The sequence below is a fragment of the Maylandia zebra genome, linkage group LG5, assembly GCF_041146795.1.
Source record: "Maylandia zebra isolate NMK-2024a linkage group LG5, Mzebra_GT3a, whole genome shotgun sequence".
Classification (NCBI taxonomy): Eukaryota; Metazoa; Chordata; class Actinopteri; order Cichliformes; family Cichlidae; genus Maylandia; species Maylandia zebra.
In genome coordinates, this window is record NC_135171.1 from 22,403,633 (window position 1) to 22,425,430 (window position 21,798).

At 41.9% G+C, this 21,798-nt stretch overlaps 2 protein-coding genes across 4 annotated transcripts; both read left to right on the forward strand.

Annotated features, from left to right (window-relative positions):
• Positions 1-949: 949 nt before the first annotated feature.
• Positions 950-6,925, forward strand: srsf3b (serine and arginine rich splicing factor 3b). 2 transcript variants are annotated; one of them, XM_014408941.4, is made up of 6 exons: positions 950-1,085; positions 1,612-1,822; positions 2,270-2,410; positions 4,398-4,436; positions 4,907-4,993; positions 6,758-6,925. In XM_014408941.4, the coding sequence occupies exons 2-6, from the start codon at positions 1,620-1,622 to the stop codon at positions 6,783-6,785; spliced, it is 498 nt and encodes a 165-aa protein (XP_014264427.1). In that variant the 5' UTR covers positions 950-1,085; positions 1,612-1,619; the 3' UTR covers positions 6,786-6,925. The 2 variants fall into 2 exon arrangements, with proteins under 2 accessions (XP_014264427.1, XP_076740125.1); XM_076884010.1 differs by lacking the exon at positions 950-1,085 and adding an exon at positions 1,167-1,444.
• Positions 6,926-17,110: 10,185 nt separating this feature from the next.
• cdkn1a (cyclin dependent kinase inhibitor 1A) lies at positions 17,111-21,036 on the forward strand. 2 transcript variants are annotated; one of them, XM_004544796.6, is made up of 3 exons: positions 17,111-17,456; positions 19,136-19,586; positions 19,669-21,036. In XM_004544796.6, the coding sequence occupies exons 2-3, from the start codon at positions 19,145-19,147 to the stop codon at positions 19,722-19,724; spliced, it is 498 nt and encodes a 165-aa protein (XP_004544853.2). In that variant the 5' UTR covers positions 17,111-17,456; positions 19,136-19,144; the 3' UTR covers positions 19,725-21,036. The 2 variants fall into 2 exon arrangements, with proteins under 2 accessions (XP_004544853.2, XP_004544851.2); XM_004544794.4 differs by lacking the exon at positions 17,111-17,456 and adding an exon at positions 18,686-18,798.
• Positions 21,037-21,798: the final 762 nt, after the last annotated feature.

Below are 21,798 nucleotides of genomic sequence, written 5' to 3' on the forward strand. Positions count from 1 at the left end.
AGTTATACGTGGATCAAGCTATTATTTTGGAAAACCACTGGCAGAAAAAACTTAGAAAAATCTTGCCAAGAAAATACAACCATAACACGTTTTATTTATTATTTTTCCACTTCTTTTCTGTGATACTGCGAATGAAGTTATCTTATTAGCCACAACTTACTCTTTTCAAAAACAGAAAAAAATGTTTTCAAGTATGCATTACATTTGTACATTAGTATCTCAGTAATAATATGGTAGGAGTGAAGGATGGGTTTAAGGTGGGTGGGTGATTACATCAGAGGATCGGCAATGTAGTCCTTTCTTGTTTGGAGGGGTGATGGACAAGCTAACAGATGAGGTCAGACAGGAGTCTATGTGGACTATAATGTTTGTAGACAACATTGTAATCACTAGTGAGGGTAGGGAGCTGGTGGAAGAGGTTTGGACACAAAGTTAGAGAAGCAAGGCTGAGATGGATTGGACGTGGGATAGGTGGGTTAGTGAATATATTTTACAAGGGATGTTGAAGATGAAGGTGCAACGCAGTAGAAAAAGAGAAAGACCACAGATAAGATTCATGGATGTAGTGAAGTAGGGCATGATGAGGGCTGGAGGCCAGGGATAGGGTGAAATGGAGACAGATGACCAGATGACCACTGTGGCGGAGACCCCTAAGGGAGCAACCGAGAGAAGAGTCCTAAAATGCTTTATTGTACAGAGTACAATTTATTTATACCTTTATTAGTTCAAATATCTCTATTGCTCTTAATATCATTTGAAGAAATACTTTACATCAATTTAACTATGCTATGTAACTCGTTAGTATCATAATTTTTCCTTGAGCTCTGGTAAATGTATTCACACTGTAAACAAAACATTCCTCTGAAGGTCATGTACAAGGACTGGATAGAGTGAAAAGGCAGCCAAAACTTGGACAACTGTTGTTCGGGAGGGGGGGCAAAGGAAGGAGGCGACATTAAACCCGCCCTCTCGAAAGTGGCATCCTGTTAATCCACTGACGTCACGCCATTTTCCACCGAAGACGAAAAGGCACAATTTAGCCGGATCACAATCGATAATCTGAGCTGATATTTACACCTAAAACGGTAGCGTTTCAATGTATTGCGTTGTTATATGTTTGCAAAACGACCTGTTGTGAGTTTACTTCACATATGTGAATGTATAGTATAAATTTCTGCGGCTGCTAGCAGAGTGCTGCTACCGCTGAGTAGGCCTCGGTAGGCGGCAGCCATTTTAGCTCCCTGTAAATAAGCTATTAGCCTCGAAACACAATGCAGCGTCGAATATGCAACAATATAGTTGGAGATATAAAGCAAACGAGTTAACTAAGGCATTTGGGATTCGCTTCGTCTGGCTGTCTGTTTTTGTTTGTTTGTTTTTTAAGTTTCCGTTAGCATAACCTGCAAATCCAGCGCAGGAAGTAGGCCAAGCTCTCAATTCGTTTGTGAGTAAATGGCTAAGTGAGAGAGAGTGTGACCAGTCTTTGTAGTGTATGTAGTGTAAAGCGCTTTGGGGTCCATAGGGACTAAGTAAAGCGCTATACAAATACAGGCCATTTACCAGTCTTTGTCTTAGAGCTAAAACATTAATATTATTCTGCTCACTTTTCAGATACAGTCATGCATCGTGACTGTCCCCTTGACTGCAAGGTCTACGTTGGAAATCTCGGCAACAATGGAAACAAGACAGAGTTAGAAAGAGCATTTGGCTACTATGGTCCTCTCCGGAGTGTTTGGGTGGCCAGGAACCCCCCAGGCTTCGCCTTTGTAGAGTTCGAAGATCCCAGAGATGCAACTGATGCCGTGCGGGAGCTTGATGGAAGGTAGGTGGCAACCTATGCAAATCAGTTTATGCATGCTCAATCATCCAGGTCAGGAAAGTGGATTCTGTTTATCTGCACATGGCGTTTTCAGTGGAAGATGATGAAACGTTTCTCCTACTGAAAACGCTGCATCCCAATGAGTAGTCTACTTAAATGAAGGTATTGCTATTGGATCGGTACTACTCTTTCCTCCAAGTTCCTGACATTGCTCCCATTCTGCAGAAAGGAGAGTTCCTCTCATGCAGTCACACTTTTAACAATGATAACATGTTATTGGTCATCACATCTGTTACATTAGCAGACATTTAGACTACATTTAGACATTCAAATGATATATTCAGCCCACTGAAGTGTGCTAAGTAAGTCATTTTATTGGAAAAACGAGGAAAAATACTTTCTATTCATGTGTTTGTTTGTTTTTGTTTTTTGTTTTTTTTTCTTTTGCAGGACTTTGTGTGGCTGTCGGGTGCGTGTGGAGTTATCTACTGGCGAGAAGCGTAGCCGCACTCGAGGCGCTCCCCCTTCATGGAGCAGGCGTCCTAGAGACCGAGACGACTACAGGCGGCGTAGCCCACCACCCAGACGCAGGTGACCTACATGTTGTTGTTGGCCAGTAGACACGATAACCAATCTATTCTGCACTTTATTCTTGCTTGGTCACTTACCGGTTCAACTTTCTTGCCCACAGTACAGTTCCCTTTAATTGCATTTGGGTTTCCAGTGTAGGTATTTCTAGTGTTTGTGACCTTTTCTGGTGATTATATATTTGTGGGTGTTGCAATGCCTAAGACTTGCAGATTCATCTTCATTGACATTAATGGTCATTTTATGGAAGGAGCCACACAGATAGTCATTCACCATCATGTAGTGGAAAAGGGGCATTATTTCAGAATATAGAGAGGGCTGCCTTTCTGTTTCTGAGGCATCTAAAGTGTGGTCTGCAAGACCTAGGTTATACTTAAGGCACAAATGCTTCCTTTGAAACGCACATTTTTGTGCAGTCTCATTTTAACTGTTTTAAAAAGGCAAAAATGGGTGTGGGGAAACAGATTTAGGCAGTCAGTAAAAGTATAGGCTAAGTATAAGTATACATTTTGGGGGGAATAAAAGTGCCAAATGTGATGCAATTTTTTTTCTTTTTGTTTGAGGATGCTTTTTATTTTTCATCTATATTAATAAGAATGAACCCGTTGCAGAGCCACCACCATGCCTCTTCTCACCACCCTCTGAGTCAATCAACTAGTCCTCTTTCAGCATCATGTGACTGCTGATCATCGGGCCGCAATCAGCTTGGCTGGTGCTGTCACATGACCCAGGCATGGCCAGTCGTCAGGTTGCACCAGCCCATTGGTTCCTCAGCATGCCGTTCTCAACCTCCTCCTCCTTCAACCTTAACCCAAACGGCAGCGGCCACCTCACATTCCCGACCAATCAGCGTATTACGTTCCCAAATGTCTACAACCTACCAGCAGCAGCCTTCGGCTAACCAATTAAAGCAGGAAAAAAGCCACAGCCAGCCCCCATCTGCCTGCCACCTAATCACCTTGCAGCATCTGGCCAGTCCTATTCAGCCAATTCTACCCACCCGGCCGACAGTCTGCCTCCCTTTCGTCATTTCTAGCTTGTTGAAAACCAAAAATACTAGTAAGTTTTCCTGCTTCATTCAGTACACTGCTGATTACAGTTTTAAAAGTGAAGAGACAGCTGGTTTAAAAGGGTTGTTCTTTTTTTTTTTTAATTATTATTATTTTAATCATAAGTTTGTCATTTTGTCGTCCACCATTTCTGTAGTCCTTGTTTCAAAGGGGGATGGACCAACATCAAATATCTGGAACGTCATGTTTCCAGAGATTTCGATGATAGATAATCATCTGGTATGTCTTGGGGCTCTGAGCAGAATTATGAAGTCACATCAAAACTTTCCTTAAACACCCCCTATGAATATCAGATCTTTGTGTGTGTGTGTGTGTGTTCCCGGTTTGAGATCTTAGCCTGGCTGTTTCACGAGGCTTATTCCCTGTGAAAAATAAATTTTGGTACCAATTTCCATTTCTGTACATTTTTCCCTTAAAGTGCAGTGGACTGAATTCATACAGATGGTGGCCCAAATGGTGTGCTGGGTTTTTGATTCCCCACATCAGAGCCGATCCACAGTACGATATCAAACTACCTTAAGATGAAAATCCTGCTGGGGTTTCATGCCTCGGAGCTCTGAATCTACTGCTTATGAATCACGGGACGAATCCTAATCTGCATTTCAAAGTTAGACTGAAATATAATTGGACTTTATTGAAAGGTGCATGTGTTACTGTGGGAAAGGTGAGAGGTGGTTTCCTCTGCACCTGCCATCTTTATGTGCTGGGTCCACTGCCAGTGACTTCTGTTTTCTGGTTGAAGTCTTTGTTTTCCTTGGAAAAACATGCAAGTCGTTTACTTCCATTTTGAGTTCTTGAAATAGCCAAAGGGCTGTGCTGAGGGAGCCCCGTGTAAGAAAAGGAGTAAATAATGTGGAGCTCTACACAGTGATCAATCTATCTGTCTTCGTCCTTAACACGTTTGTATTTTCCCTGCGCAGATCCCCACGCAGGAGGAGCTTCAGCCGCAGCCGTAGCAGGCAAGTCATCTTTCACGCTGCATGAGATTAACTCTATAATTTCAGCATTGTGTATGCATGTGTTTTATTTGTAGCATACAAATGTGATGCAGAAGTGTTGCGCTAAACCTGACCTGCGTGGAAGCTGAAATGTTTTTTGCAGAGGTGCTTGTTTAACTTTACAGCCTGTTTGAACCTTTGTTGCTGTTTCTGTGATGATGCAGTGTAAGCTCTGCGCTAATTGATATGATGTGGAGTCGGCTTACACTAAGTGAAAACTGAGTGTGTACATATGCACACTTAATATATTCATGTTTACAGATTTCAGACCTTGTTTACGTGCATCTTTACACTAAATTAAATGTAATTTGAAAGCAAACCACCATCTTTTTAAATATATCTAACTTTTGGTTAAACTGTTTTTGTTTTAAAAAAAAAAAAGTTCTAAAAAAGTTATAAAATTTTTATAATGGGATGTTTTTCTTCTTCAGGTCTTTCTCCAGAGACAGGAGGAGAGAGAGGTCCCTCTCCCGGGACAGGAACCACAAACCTTCGAGATCCTTCTCTCGATCAAGAAGGTACTTGTACACCTTGAACTGTGTGAAGATTATTTCAGTCCATTAAAGTAGGGTTGTTAGCGACTCATCAAATAGACAAACATTATTTATTTAAATAAAATATTGGGATATTAATTTACAGTGACAGTGTTGGTTCATAGCTGACAAACTGAGATAAAGTCAGCTCGACTGAAAAGCCATCCAACACCGGATACTCCTGTCAAGGCTGCCTCTTAATCCAGAGCAAGCAAATGTCTCCATCCCACCAGTAAAAAAACAGGACAGCCACCTTCTTAAAAAAAAAAACCACGACTTATTGCTATTCTTGGTGACTAAATGGTTGCCCAAAACTTGGGGGTGTTGCAGGTTTGTTGATATCTGTTTTATCCAGTTAGTTGAAGTAGGCTTTGAAATTTAAAAAAAGAGGGTTATCATAGGGTGTTTGGTGGCAGCACCTGTTTCTCTGCTGAAAGTAAAGAGATGTATGACCCAGAGTAGAGCTGGGCGATATGAGATTTTTTCATATCGCGATATGTTTTTTTCATTTCAGGCGATAACGATATCTATCACGATATAAGCCAAATGACTATATTTGTAAGATTTAAATGTGCCGTTGCTCACAAGTAAAATGTGAAATAATCAGCAGCTTGTTTTGATTTAAATATTTATTTCCCATAATAAGTTCAAGAGGGTAGATGTACTAAAGAAACATGAGACTTTTTCAGATAAATAAAGGCAAATATTGCAAACTACACAAAAGGCAGCCGCTAAAGCGTTTAAGTTTCAAAATAGAACAAACAAAACAGACTAAATTGTCAATTCCACTTAGAAAAAAAATATTAATTCTAAAAATAAATCTTAGTTTGTTTTACAGAAGAACAGACAAAACTGACTAACTTTTGTCAATATCAAATAAACTGTGAACTAAAAGGAAATTCTCAATCTCTCCTTGTTGTATAGCTGAGCTTTTCAAACAGTTTTAACAGTTACTTTAGTCTGACAAAAGCCGAATGACGAATTAGAGCTTCCAGTCAGAGATTGAGCATGCACCGGTTTATTGCATTTCCAGACTTGCTTTCGGCACAATTTATAGTGCGCGCTACTCTTTTTGTGAGACTTGAAATAGCCGAAATACCTTCACACTATGGAACTTCTATGGCTCTTCCGTTCGACAATCTCTCCGGCATTGGAACCATCATCTGTTTTCTCTTCGGTAACCTTCTAGTCGGCACACTCATTTCCTCCGTTCCCCGGGCGGCAAAGCGGCTGGCTGCTTCCCAAAACAAATACACATGTGCGGCTTGGCACTTGTGCTGTACGTAACAGGTCACGTGAAGTGACGCTCCGGCTGTGATTGGTTCGGCTCTGCACTACTTAATTTGGATTGGCTGTTTTTTTTGTTGTTTTTTTTTTGTTTTTAAGAGGACAAGAGCGGTGAGGTCTATCGCAATAGTTTAATTTTTCTATCGAGAAAAGGTTATTTCGCAATACATATCGTTATCGTTCAATCGCCCAGCTCTAACCCAGAGTATCCGCCTCAGAGTAAACCGATCAATAACCACTCAGCTGAGTGTGTGAGTATGTGTGACATCAGTCTGCTGCTGTTGGTCACACGATTAATGAATCTGGCATCCTGTGGGTGTGATGTTATACGCAGCACAAACTCCCACAAACACATTTCAGGTGCATTTAAAACCCAATTTGATTGTTTGTGATTGGTGAAGGGCGCTTTAATGCAAAAATGAGCTGAAATGTGTTTATTTTTTGTCTTGTTCTCCCTCACAGCCGCTCCAGGTCTAATGGCAGAAGATAAGAGGTCTGCCAGGTGTAAAGGGAGCTGAAGATGAACGGTTTTACGGGCTTTCCCGTTTCATATGATGGACTCATCATGACCGTGAGGTCACTTTTTTTTTTCCTTTTTTTTTTCCTTTTTTTTTTTTTTTTTTTTTTTTTTTTTTTTAAAGAAAACAACAACAATCAAGCATTTTAGTGTCCCTCCCTTTTTCCTGTTGTGGTGACTTTCAAATACAGTGACTGGGCGTGTACAGGTATAATAGCTCACCTGTGCCATGTCTGTCTTGCTGGTCCTGAAACAGTAGTGCCACCCAGCATTCCAGTTCACCAGTTAATCTCTGAGCTTTTGTTTTCTTGAAGAATGTTCTGTGTAGTTAGACATCGTGTGAGTAGTCCGTCATTTTTCACTGTGTAAATGTCAGCATTTTTAAAAAAAAAAAAAAGAAAAAGATGGGATAAATCCCTTTTTGTTTGTTTGTAAGCCAACTATTTTTTTTCTAGCTACACTCTTCATAATGAAGTTTTCCATCTGTTAGTGGTTGGCTGTTTTTGTTTATTTAAAAAAAAAAAAAGGCAGCCTTTTCAAATGCAAATCTGTCCAGTGAATCAAAATAACTACAAGGAGCAGAGGTCAGATTTTTGTCTGTGAAGTTTTTCATTTTTTTTCTTTTGTTTGATACTATGTGAAATTGTCTCAATTAAAAATACTGGTTGGTTTTAAAAAAAAGTTGGGGTTTTTTTGTATTTTTTTCCTCACACCTTTCCTAAGATTAATAAAGTACCAATGTACTCTGAGCATTTAACCCCCACCAGAGGGCGCTCTTGATGTGTGAAGAAGCCCAGAGCATTGTTTCAGCTGAATTAAAGATGTGCCTTTATTTAACCCTAGCTGCTTTGTAAATGAGGCTTCACTCTTTTTAAATAGCTTTCATAGCTTTATTTTCATTCGCAAGTATTACTTTTTTGCATTTAATATAAATCTCAAGCAACTCTCTTCATTATAAGCAGTGCAATGAAGGTAAAATGAGTTTAAACACCTTGGGTCAAATATTCAGAGCAACAGAGTCCAGGAAGGGTGGAGCAGGTGGAGATGAGTGTCAGGGGTCATTTTTGATAGGATTCAGCGAGAGTGCTCAATGCCTCAGGGAAGAGACTCGATTGGAGGGGGTTACAACGGGGAACGTGGAAAATAAAATTTGCTTGTATGCAGACATAGCGCTAGGAAACCCGGAAGAGGGAATCCCTCTGCTTATGGAAATACTGGAAGAATATGGCAGACTGTCCTGTTACAGACTAAACATTCAAAAAACTCAAAGCTTGACGTTCTTTTTTAACCCCTCAAGACAATTGGTAGCAAGATATAGATTCGGATGACATCAATCTCAATGGAGTACTTGGGGATCCTGCTGACAAAGACCTTGCATTGTTATATGAAGTTAATTATAATCGGGTGAAAGAGAAGATATATAAGATAAGATAACTCTTTACAGTCACTGCACAGTCATACATAGTACAGTAGTACAATGAAATTGGAAAACTGTCCTACGTCGGCACTACATATAACACGACACGATATGACACATCACAGCGCAACACAAACAACACAACACAGTATATTAACTTATTAAAAAAAAAGAATAAGTGCATTTGTATTGCACATTAATTATTACTGCACCTTGTTATAAATATAAATATTATTATTGTTACTGTTTTTACCGTTGTTACCCCCCCCCCTAAAAAAGTCCAGGTAGGTAGCCAGTCAGGTCAGCTGTTTGCATTGATCAGGGTATTGCTCTGTTGTAAAAGCTGTCCTTGAGTCTATTTGTCCTCAGCAGCCTGAACCTCCTGCCAGACGGCAGCAGCTTAAACACCCGGTGTCCTGGGTGTGTGCAGTCCCGTAGGATGCTGCGTGCCCTCTTGAGACAGCGAGTGCTGTACAGGTCCTTCAGGGGGGGAAGAGGATGTCCAAGGATTTTTTTGGGCCATATTGATGACCCTCTGGAGTGCCTTTCCGTGTGCTGTGGTGCAGCTGGAGAACCACACACCGATGCAATATGTCAGCACACTTTCAATGGAGCAGCGGTAGAAGACGGTCAGCAGCTCCTTCTTCAGGTCCATTTTTCTGAGGATTCTCAGAAAGTGGAGACGCTGTTGGGCCTTCTTTAAGACCGCAGAGGTGTTAGAGCTCCATTGGAGGTCTGTGTCTATGTGCACACCCAGAAACTTGAAACTGGACACCCTTTCCACGCACTCCCCGTTGATGCTGACAGGCTGCAGCTCGGACTTCCTCCTTCTGAAGTCAACTACCAGTTCTTTTGTCTTGGTGGTATTGAGGTCCAGGTTGTTGTCTACACACCAATCTGTCAGCCTCTGAACTTCAGCTCTGTACGCCGTCTCATCTCCCCCTGAGATGAGCCCCACCACGGTGGTATCATCTGCAAACTTAATGACTGTGTTGTCTGGGTGGGAACTAACACAGTCATGTGTGTACAGAGTGTACAGTAGGGGACTCAGTACACAGCCTTGGGGAGAGCCGGTGTTAAGGCTGAGGAAAGATGAGGCCCCACTCTAACTCTCTGTACACGGTCTGAAAGGAAGTCTCTGCTCCAGCGGCAGGTGGTAGAAGGAAGTCCAATTTCCAGCAGTTTATGAAGATCTGGAGAGGTGGGGTCTGCTCCACCTCGATCTGGCCAGCAGAGTTAGAGCGATAAAGATAAATATCCTCCCAAAGCTGCTATATTTGTTTGCAGCACTTCCAGTGGAGGTTCCAGCAAAACAATTTAGGGAGTGGGATATGCATTGCTCAAGATTCATATGGGGAAATAAAAGGCAGAGAGTGAGATATGCAATATTGCAGCTGCCTGGTGAGCGGGGGGGATGGCCCTACCATGCTTTGAGGATTACTATCTGGCAGCCCAGATCAGACCTCTAGTGTGCTGGTGTAACTAAGTATGAGGCAAAATGGAAGGACATTGAGCTTTCTTTGATTGATTTCCCAATAGAGTTTGTTCTGGGGTCTCTTGAGAGTTTGCCACAGGCATATCAGATGCAAAATTTCTGTGTAAGTTTTTCTCTGAAAAAATGGGCAGATATGATTAAAATTTTTGGTCTTAATAGGGAAATAGGGTTGCTGGGATGGCCAGCGTATCTCCCACGCTTCCTTCCAGCATTATTAGACCATAAATTTAGGGAGTGGTCCAGGCATGGAATCACTGCAGTCTGTAAGATAGTGAAGCATGGGGAGCTGATAAATTTTGAGGATGTGTCAGATTTACGAGATCGGCAGGGAAGATTTTTATCGCTACCTACAGGTTCGGAGCTTCTTCCGGAAGGAAGTTAGAATGCCTGACGCAGATGCTAGTGGGGTGATCCAAATATTTATGGATGCTTATGGTGAGAACATTATAAGAGGTACTACAGGCAAAGTGTATAGAAGTTTTATAGCTATGAAAAAGACCTCAACAAGATATGTCAGTCATCGATGGGAAATAGAAGCAGGTATAACTATCTCAGAGGAAGATTGGTCGCGGATGTGGAAGAATGTGTTATCTACCACAAATTCTTTAACATGGCGAGATTTTGGATGGAAGAATTTAATTAGATTCTTCATCACACCAAAGCAGAAATCCAAAATAAGTGGTTCAGGCGCTTCATGCTGGAGGGAGTGCGGGGAGGTCGCTGCAGGTTGCTTCTATGTCTTCTGGTCATGCCCTAAACTGAAGACCTTTTGGGAGGAGATTAAACAACTGGTGATGGATGTGCTGGAAGTAACACTGGACTTCTCCTTTAGTACCATGTACCTTGGGAATATCCCTGAGGATATAAATAAAAGAGACTCACACTTACTGAAAATAATTATGGTTGCATGCAAAAAGGCAATTACTAAATGTTGGTTACAGACAAGCCCGCCCACACGGAAGCTGGTCATAGACATTATTAACACAATTCATCATATGGAACTGATTACCCTCTCACTGCGGCTGCAGAAGGAGAAAGGAGAGAGTTTGGGAGAGATTGGATCATTATACGTTAAAAGACTAGAAACTGATACCTGTGTGATGCAGAGGGACAGCTGTGGATTTGTTTGAATGGAACATGCACCTGTGTAATATGTAATATATGCAAGTAAAACGAGGCGATGTGAACATATGTGAATGTGTTGGTTTCCCTTGCCCTCTTTAGTTCTGTATGTAACATAAGATGAAAATCAATAAAGAGAAAGTATTACAAAAAAAAAAGGATTCAGCGAGAGTGAAAGGGATGGTAGTGAGATCTGCTATATGGTTTGGAGAAGTGAGAAAGCTGAGCAGAAAAGAGGAAAACCTGAGAGAAGATTCTTGAAGGAGGGCATGCGAGTTAGTGAGATGGAGACAGATCCACAATGGTGACCCTTAAAAGAAGAAGACCACATTTAACAAAAAGCTCACTCAGAGCAACCTGTTGAATCCACTTCCAGCTAGTGGCGCTTTGGGATTTTTTCCTTCTGATTTGTTGAACATCATTTTCTGTTTCACGGTTTCACTTCAGGTAGTTCAAACTCCACATCAGTACAGGTTTCCCCATATTTAGTCCTCGTTTATGTAATAAATAATGCACAAAGGGTCTTTTTTTTTTAAAAAAACTTTTTAGTGTTTAAATTCGATGTAAAATTCCCCTTCAGCCAACTAAAATTTTAAATAACGCAAATGTGATATCTTTTATAAATAAAGCACAGGCTTTAATATTGACTTTCGAAGACGATTAGCTGAGTAGAGGAGCAATGAGAGGACTGAGGAGGTTATTACTGTTCCCGTTTGCCAGTTCCCAGTGTGTCAACAAGTCAGGATTAAGAAGGGAAAAAAGCAACCTATGGCAGGTTCATGTTCTCGTAATTTCCCTCCTTTTCTGTTGAACGTGGTGTTTAGTAAGAGGCTGTTATGTAATAGGTTGACTGATTGTTTAACCCTTTCAGCAGGACAGATAACCAAATCAAATCAAATCACTTTTATTGTCACATCACATGTGCAGGCACACTGGCACAGCACATGCGAGTGAAATTCTTGTGTGCGAGCCCCACAAGCAACAGAGATGTGCAAACACAACAACACAAACGAGCAAAATACAAGAATGGCCAACCTGAAACTAATAAATATATGTACAATATATAATAGTGTATGCATTTCTGGATGTGTATACTAAATATTTTCCTACGTGTGTGTGTGTGTGTGTGTGTGTGTGTGTATACACATTTTTACAAATTAAATAGTAAAAAAACAAAAAAAAAACAAAAAAAAACAATCCAAACAATGATGTCCTTGTGCTATTTATAAAGTCGTGTGAAAGCGTCTGAAAACCGTGCTAATACTGAAAATAGTAGCTAAGAGTGAAAGCGTAACATGATGCATAAGGGTGCTTCACACAGTTTCATTCACTAAATTTAAAGCTGTGGGTGGCGGACTTTATTTAAGACATCCCGCCACAGCTCTCACGCTGTCCAGTAACTTTTCCTGGGTTACACCCAGCTCCAGCTGTTCACGCTCACAGTCCACGTGAAGCCGGCATAACGGAGACTTGAGTTCTCAAATCTGCGCGCGCTTTCCCGCAATTACTCAAGCCCGTGTGACGTCACTGGAACGATGACTGCATCCACGGCGACGGGAAGCCACTCTTTGAGCCGTGGTATTTCCACCCAAGCGTTATGTAACGCATTACCTGTGGGTTTGACGCCCACGGAGCAGAGGACAGGATGATGTAAAGCACACAATGGTGCTGCAGCGTGTTAATTCTAGACGAGGTCACAGTTCAGTACCCTGTGATCACCCAGCGCTGAGCTGGGTGATCAGACAGTAGATGAAGACAAAATAAAACACTTTAAATAATCAGTCCATACACTCTCTTCAATCTGCTCCAAGGTTGGGATTTCATATCAGTGAGAAGAAGAACTTGGCATCCTCTCTTTCTTCTTATAGAGTGTTAATGGAGGCGAATATTTTACCTCTGTCCTTGAACACAACACTTTATTAGGAACACCTGTGCACCTCCTTTCTCAGAGGAACCCTTTGACAGCAGTGTGTTTGGTTGGTTATTTGCATTCAATTTTATTTCATCCAATTCAATTTTATTTCATCCAATTCAATTTTATTTCATCCAATTCAATTTTATTTATATATCACAACAACAGTTGCCTCAAGGCGCTTTGTATTGTACAACCCCAATCCCCCCACCCCCCACCCCCAAAAAGGTAGTTTTGATGCTAAATAAAAACGAAATGACCAATGAAATGAAATGATTTATTTACAATAAAAACATATCAACTGTTTAAACTGAGAAAATGTACCATTCCATGGTCCTGTTGAGCAGTACATCTCAAACAGGCTGGAAAGGCCCGTCCCCACTTCAGTTAACAGTCTGCAAACATCTGGGGAATTAGGAGACCAGCTGGCTGGACTTCTAGGATCGGACTATTGTCCAATTCATGTCTCAAACAGGATTCTAGCTGCTCAGCAGTCCTGGGCCTTCTTTGTCGTATGTGTTTCATGATGAGCAGATGTTATCAGCTGGTGAAGTTCTGGCAGATCGGTTCAGCACTCGGACTCTTCTACTATGAAGTTATGCTGCAGTAATCGCTGCAGTATGGAGTTTAGCATTTTCTTGCTAAAGACATCATCTGGATGGGAGTATATGTTGCTCTAAAATCTATATATACCTACCTATGAGCACTGATGGTGGCTTTGCAGAAGCACAAGCTGACAGGTTGTAGCCATTGGATGGATAGATGAATGGTTGCTAGATGGTTGCAGACCAGTCTCTTGGCCTGTGTGACTGGGGCTTTATTCACTTGATCCTACTCTGTAACTACGATTGTCACACATTGAAAATGGTGGACAAGTTAATGTTTTTATATTTTTGGGGTCTTTCATCAACAGTGAGGGGTAAACAGGAAAAGAGAAGTAGAATGAGCAGGGGAAGACACGCGGGAAAGGGTCACACTCAAACCCAGGCCACTGCATCTCATCCATATATGGCATGCGGGCGCCTGCTCAACCAGTGAGCTAAACAGGTGCCAAGGATTAGTTAACGTCTCCAAAACCTCAATCGGACTGGAAATATTTTGCAACCACAGCTACTGCCATTTGTTTTAAACAAATGCATTCTTTTTAAATTAAAAAGAATGCATAAGGTAATTTCTAAGACCCAGAAGCTGTATTTATACACGTGAATGGAGCACGATCCTTCATACTGTGTGTAAAAATCAGAGCAGCTGTTTGGTGGTGAACCTTCTGGAAATCTCTTTCTGCGGTGAAAACATTCAGCAACTCAGTCTGAGCCTTTTGGAAACATTGATGCAAATGACCCGGTAACTTCCTGATTCGGATCAGTTAAGTTCTGTCCTGATACCGTCACTCATTTTATGCTTTTTTTTCTCTTGCCTTGTAAATGCACCTCCGCAGCTTCAACACGTGTCTATACCTGCAACATTTGAGAAGACTTTTTTTTTTAGCCTTATGGACATTTAAGCATTGATTCTGAAGTAAAAACAATGATCCACAACAGTTCGTTATACTCTTAGACATACAAACAATATCAGAAAGCCAAGTTTTAGTTGAAGCAATTGCGAGGTAACAAAAGAAACCCAGCATTCAGGTTAAAAAGTAATCCACAAGGAATTTGCCTTTACATGTCTGTCCTTTTCATTGGCTTGTTGCACGAAGAAGCTGCTTTTATTTGCGTGAAACTGAACTCGGTCTGAACTCAGCCTTAATCTTGGGACTGCTGCAGATTTAGATAGAAAAACAGTTATTTGCACATCCCGTATGCATGTTGTAATACGGTGCTGTCATACGGCACACTGGACCGATAGTTCTGTAAATGTTTTTCCTCTGTGTTTATGCCAGAATTTGGACACTTTGGCATATCTAAATAACTTTAATGTTTTTTTTGCAGCGGGATGGTAAAATCAGTAACCCTCTATTCATTTTTGAAGGCTACATAATTGTGCGCTTTGCAGGGTGCTTTGTCAGGACATGCTGTGCTCCCAGGTCAAAGTGTCAACATCCAGTATGTACAGTAGAAAGCTGAAGCAAATCTGTTTCCCTGAAATGCTCCTTGCTGAAATATGGGTTATTTAACTGTAAGCATAATTATTAATAACAAACAGGTTTTAACATTTTAATGAGATCATACACAAGTACTTGATTTTGATTTTGTTGTATGTTTTCAGTATTACATAAGCATGGTGTCAGGTAAAATTGCAAAGAGCGGGACTTCCTTGATAAATATTTAACTAAGTGGTAGCTTACTTAGTCTATGCACTTCATTTGGCGCTATCTGTGAAACAAAGCTTTTACGGTGGGTGCAGAACAAAGACCTGAATAACACAATTTGATTAGGCCTGTGCACTGTGCCGCCGCCTCAGAGCTGAGCGATAATAGAGTGTCCACTCAGCTGCACGAGTGTAAAAGCAAATTAACTCCAGTGCATATCTCCACTGAGTATAACTTCCTAGCTGGTGTGTTGGTGTGCATGTGTGTTTCTCTTGTGTTTCATCACTCAGTTACTTAACAAAGGACTCACTGTAGAGTCAGATCAGCTGGGCCTTTATACACCGAAGCCTACAGTCTGGGCCCTTATTGTTGATGTTCTGGGAACTAGGCTAAAGGGCAGCATGATGGGGCTGGAGAGCATTGGGGACGGGGGTGTATAATGTTATGTAATAATAACACCCTGAAAGTGTCAGCAGGGAATACAGTCTGCATGTATAGTTTATTACTGTCTTGTCACTGCTGCTAGTATAAGATTGGGTTTATTCTGTAAAACTTGAAGATATTTTCTGAAATAATTCTGTTTTTCTTTTTAGTTTTTTTTATGTCAAAGTAAGTTGCACTCATGGGCCACTTCTTTAGTTACATTAGTTGCCTTAAATTTCCAATAAGCTGACTGAAACTAGTTTGAGATGATTTGAGCTTTGCGACATGGTGCATTGGTCAGCAGCAATACTCAGGATGTGGTGTTTAAGTGATGCTCAGCTGGAACTAAAGGACCTAAAGTGTGTGAAGAATATATCCCTCCAGGCTATTACACAATCGACTGAGGTGTTGATACAAAGCTGGAGCGCAGATGGATCCATTCTTTTGTGTTGCTTACAAAAAATCCTGAACATACAACCTGAATGTGGCAGCAGGAATCGAGACTCATCAGACCACGCAACATGTATCCAGTCTTTTAGTGTCCAGTTTTTATGACTCCGTACCAATTTTAGCCTATGTTTCCTCCTCTTAGCTGACAGGAGTGGTGCCCTGTGTGGCCTTATGGTGGTCTTCCTCCCCTCACCTTCAACTGGTTACAGCAGATGGTTGTCCCTCCCTCAGCTTGCTTCTGTCAGAGGTTTCTTCCTGTTAAAGGGGAGTTTTTCCTTCCCAGAAGTGCTTGCTCATGAGGGGGTGGGGGTGTCCTCTAACTGATGGGGTTTTCTCATATTACTGTAGGGGTTTTACCTTACAATGTAAAGTGCCTTGAGGTGATTGTTGTTGTTATTTGACACCGTGTAAAGAAACAATTTTAACTGAACTGAGTTGAATAACTTGAGTATAACGTGTGGTTATGTGAGTTTATGTTGCCTTCCTATCAGCTCGAAGCAGTCTGTCCATCCTCCTCTGACATCAACAAGGCATTTTCACCCACAGAACTGCTGCTTGCTGGATATTTTCTCTTTTCTGGACAATACTGCAAACCCTGGAGATGTTTATGTGGGAAAATCCCAGCACAGCAGCACTTTCTGAAATACAAAGACCAGCCTATCTGGCACCAAATTCCCTTAAATCACTTTTCTTCCCCGTTCTTATGCTTACTTTAAACGTTACCAGGTCATCTTCATCGTGTCTACACATCTAAATATATTGAGTTTCCACCATATGATCGGCATATTAGATATTGACCTTAACAAACTGTTGAACATGTGTACCTAATGAAGTGGCCGGTGAATGTTGTCATAGTGAAGTGGTCGATACATATAGTGAGTTTTTTGGGGAGGGGGGGTTACCACAGGAGGGATATATTTAAATTGGACACAGGTACAAAGAGCGCATGAGTGCAGTTGCCCAGTGTAGTTCCATTTACTGTTTACGAGTTTCTCCACTTTTACTTCTACTTTCTCCTTCGCTGCTGTCTGCTCTGTGATGTCAACAGAAACCGAAACGTCGCGTCGTGAGCTGTTTTAGAAATGGGAGGAAGCAAACGAGATGTGTCATGTATCCTGGAAACGGGACAAGTACACACACCGCTGCGCTCTGTCATGCGCACTGAGAGGCAGGGAGAGGCGGGGAGGGGGAGGCTGAGCTGGGCTGTGTCCTGAACTGGAATTTCCTCACGTCTTCTACCCGAGCCAAGTTTCACGTGCGCTCGTGTGTTTACCGGGCCAAATTCACGTGTGCGAGTCCCCCGAGTCTCCACCTCTGGACTGGAGAGGAGGGTACCCGAGCTCATAAAAGTTTAGCAGGAGTCCGTGTCTGTAAGAAATCTTAGGAGAAAGTGTCACGGAGAAGTATTTTCCTGTGAATCTGCTGGGTTACATAGCATCAGCTTCGGGCGTTTATTTACTTCAGAGCTGCTGTGAAGACTGGAAATCAGAAAAACAGCAAGATAAGGTGGATAACAGTCAGGTTTCCCCCAGCAAGTTTGAAAGAAGGAAGATTTTTTGTCTTTGAATTAAAATGTAAGTAAAACTAAAAATTTGAATTTTTGCGCTTTGGTGTGTTCACTTGTGACTGGCCTGTTAGTGTATACAACTCTAAAACAAATCGCTGTTTACATTATATAGCTATACAACCTGCAATGTTATAGGAGCTACTTTTAGGTTCAGTCCTAACTATATTTTATCTTTTTTTAAATCTAATTTATTTATTTATTTGTTCGTTTAATCCCATAAATTACACCTTTCCATGATTACCGCCGTCCCCGTGTTGTTGTTGGGTTTGTATGTCTTTTAGCTGGTTTCAGTGTATCAACTCAAAACTTTACCAAAGCTTCCCGCACGGTTGTTTTTACGTGTGTGTGTGGTTATGATTCATTGGTGTGCAGGGGTGGTAAGGGCTCCAGACAGTGACAGCGCAGTTTGGCCAGCACGAGTTCCAGCCTCACGTGGACCCGTGTAGTAAACTGGGCAGGGTCCGAGCCGGTTCCAGCGCCGCCCGGGCATGACTCGTTCTCCCGCCACTCGCTTGAATCACTCCGCCCCCTCCTCTCACGCCGCGTCATACGCGTGACTGAGTGGATGGAAATGGGAGGGTGTGAGGAGGATGGTGTCTACAAGCTGTGTATTCACCCTCTCCCAAACTGTTTCCTTATTTCTGATGTTTTACTTCATTCTAGGTGAATTGGATTTATTTTTGGCTCCCCAGTTTTTCCCAGTATAAGGAGTCATTTTAAAGCCCGTGTTTATTGAAAGCTTTGTTGAAAAAAACAATGGACTTAAGGTGCCAGTGAACAGTTATCAGGTTGTGTTGATGATTTGCTTCTCTGCCTCATCTGCACTTCTCTTCATCGTCATTATTTTCATCACTTATTAAACTCTAATCAGAGTGACCTCTCCCCCTCCTGCTGTTCTCAGCTGGATAATCATGATGGGAACTGCTTCTCATGATTGTTCCCTGAAAAGAAAATCCTGGGAATTCTGCCCAGTACTTCCCGGATGGCCTTAATGACATCCACCTGAGACACACCTGATTCCTTCCTGTAGCCTTCGCAGTAAAGTGTTTGCTGTTTGTAAGTCCCGTCCAGATCTGCAGATCTGGAAATAGGATTCACAAATCACCGCCTCTGATTTTTAATCTGCAGGGGGCCTGATACTGCCACCTGGTGGTGATTCTCGGTGTTTGCGCTGTTGGTCGCTGCTTAGGACTTGTCCTTACATGTCTGGTTGAGATTATGCCCTGGCATGTACCAGTGATTCAGAGAGAGGGAGGAGCGCTCAGTGAGTCACTGCCTTAGTATAAAAAGCTGCCCAGTGAGACCAGTGTGTTAGTTCACTGAGGAGCTTTACGCTGGTTTGAAAGATGGTGAGACTGATTTTTACTTTCATACTCGAGACAGTATCAAGTAACTGAGATGGATGCATTTGTAATGGATTACAGAACTCATTTTGCTAGGTTTAGAATAAGACTGGCGCAGAAGTTCCTCTCCTCTCAGAGAAGTCACTGCATGTTTTACTTGTGCAACATTTCATCAGCACCGAGTGTCTGGGAGGATTAGTCTCATCGCTGGAGATGCTTAATTAATGGAGACAAAATTAACTTTCAAATATGCCATGCCTGGTTTATTATTGTTGCTACTTTTTTAAAGCAAAACGCCAATCAGTGTTACTCTAACCAGAGATCTTCTGTCTGTTTCCATCAGTGTAGAGTGATGGCTTCTCACAAGCGAATCTTGGGGGTTCTGAGAAAAAGACCAGCCCGGAGAAACCTGTTTGGGCCTGTGGACCGAGAGCAGCTACAGGTGGAGTACCAGGCTGCCATGCGTAGCGACCTTCAGGAGGCTTCAAAACGGTGGGGCTTTGACTTTAGCTTGGACAAGCCTCTGGAGAGCAGTGATTTCCAATGGGAAGGTGTCCCGAGCACTAGGGTGCCTCTGCTCTACAGGTCCTGTTTGCAGGATCTCGGACAACCTGAAGGCCAAAGGTCAGCAGCGACAGTTACTCCCAAGAGAGGGAGGGTGGAGACGGCACAGAGCGAGAAGGAGAACATCCCCGGTACGCCGGGGAAATGCACGCACAGCCAGGAGATGCTGGAGAAAACACCGGAGAAGGGCGAGAACACGGGGCTGAAGAGGAAGCAGACGAACATCACAGGTACGTGTAGCTGAAAGCGAGAAGTCTCGTCATTTTACGTGAGAGTGCATGAGCTTAAAATTCCTGCGCTTTATCCCAACAGATTTCTACCAGGCTAAAAGAAGAGTAGTGTGGATGCCCCGCAAATCCGGCGAGTGATGTTCGGTGGAGAAACGCCAATATGCCAAGAGAACCTCACAGACAGGGCCACGCTCAGGAATCACACGTCCCGCACAGACTCTGGCCGTGCACCCAGGAGGGACCTCAACCACACGTCAATACAAAACACTTAATTAGGGTACTGTAGTCACTCTGAGGAGATTGGTGTTTTTTTCCCTCAGTGGCAAGAATGCGACATTTGAGCAGAGAAGATTAACAGTAATCTCTGGAATCAGTGGATTTACACTCATTTGGGGAAGGGGGGGGGGTGCCAAAGTGTTGCCCGACTGCACATTCAGCCACACTGAAAGCACATTCACATCCGCTGGAGATGTGTCGATTAAAATCATCCAGCCTCATCATGTCTGTGAGCTGAGAGGGCAAAGCTCTTTGGCTCCGTAGTTCAAATCCATTATTGTTTTTCTACAGCATTTTTTCTACATGTGTATCACAAGGGTTTACCAGTCGTCTTCTTTTTTTTACTTTCCGAAGTATGTTATACTTTTTATGTCCAGCTGTATACAGTGCTTTTATCGACCATCTTTTAATCAAAGGAAGATGCTTGAAGAGTTCTGACATCTCAAACACGCAGTTGCTTTGCTTAGATTGTAAAAGACAGAAGTGCCATCATGTCCTCTTCCATCCTTTTCCATCTACTTTACGTCAGCTGATTTTTGATGTCCTTCGGTTGCCCAGACTCTGATACTGATAACGTAGACTAGGAACACTTAAACACGTTTATTTAGTTATATATGTATAAGAGATTTATCTATAAAGTTAAATATGGCATTGTCAGGTAGCATAATCATTTAAACTGCAGTATTGCACATAAACACCCAGTATCAAGTGCCTTTACTGGCATTTGTTTTTGGTATTTAAAGTTCCTTCATCATAAGTAAATGTATACTAAGCTAAAATGTCACATTTATTATTTTCACTGTGCAATCTAACTAATGATATGTTTTGTTTTGGGTTTTTTTGCCTTAAATTTGTTCTTTTTTTTCCCTCTTGGCACTTATTTATGTCTACATTAGCAAATCCTGCTGCTATGGGTAATATGAATGGGTGTCACTGTGACGCTAACCCTCACCAACAGAAAGCTTACAAATGCTCCGAAGCCGAGAAAATAAGCGAATGACCCCAAACAACGAATGCACTTCTGTTTGTAGATGCTTGCGCACATTTCCTCTGTATTGTGTTTTGTTCAAGGCTACAAGTGAAAATCTGTCCTTATTTATTGTGAGATACGATGTCATGTGTTAATTTAGGTTTTGTTTAATTATTATGAAATCCAATAAAATGGTCAAATGAACCGCCTTGTGTCTTTAATGTGTCGTCACTTTACTTTTTAGTATCAGCGGTAAAACTGTTCCTTAGTTTGGTTGAACCCTTGCAGTGTTGTGCAACAGTACAACAACTTGTCATTTCTCCATTAAGGCCATTATACACTCACTGGCCGCTTTATTAGGAACACCTCGCTAGCACTGGGTTGGATCTCTTTGTCTTCAGAAGTGCATTAACTCTTTGTAGCACAGATTCAACAAGGTGCTGGAAACAAACCTCAGAGATTTTGGTCCATGTTGACATGAAAGCATCACATATTTGGTGCAGATTTGTCAGCTGCATATCCATGATGCTCTATCACATCCCAAAGATGCTCTACAGGATTGGGATCTGGTGACTGTGGAGGCCACTGTGGTGTTTTTTTTTTTATGTTAATCAATTGGCATTAAGGGGCCCAAAGTATGCAAGAAATCAGAAAATCGATTTCTTGCAGAAATCGAGACTCCTGAAACCAGGCAACATTTATCCAAACATCTAATGTCCAAGTTTGGTGAGCCCGTGCAAATTGTGGCTTCAGTTTCCTGTTCTTTGCTGACGTCACTGGCAACATGGTGTGCATAGTTTGGTTGTAACGTTGGCTGTTATTTGAGTTTCTGTTGTCTATCTGTTCAAACCATTCTCCTCTGACCTCTGACACCAATGAGGTATTTTCTCCAAGAGAACTGACGCTCACTAATTTGATATTTTCTCTTTTCCCGACCATCAGACCATTCCCGTAAAGAGGTGGCTG

Bases quoted from the DNA above. Each gene is read 5' to 3' on its own strand.
- srsf3b (XM_014408941.4), top strand. From the start codon at position 1,620: ATGCATCGTGACTGTCCCCTTGACTGCAAGGTCTACGTTGGAAATCTC. The intron at 1,823-2,269 runs GTAGGTGGCAAC...TTTCTTTTGCAG, and splicing joins GTGCGGGAGCTTGATGGAAG to GACTTTGTGTGGCTGTCGGG. The intron at 4,437-4,906 runs GCAAGTCATCTT...TTTCTTCTTCAG, and splicing joins TTCAGCCGCAGCCGTAGCAG to GTCTTTCTCCAGAGACAGGA.
- cdkn1a (XM_004544794.4), top strand. The intron at 19,587-19,668 runs GTACGTGTAGCT...TTATCCCAACAG, and splicing joins GAAGCAGACGAACATCACAG to ATTTCTACCAGGCTAAAAGA.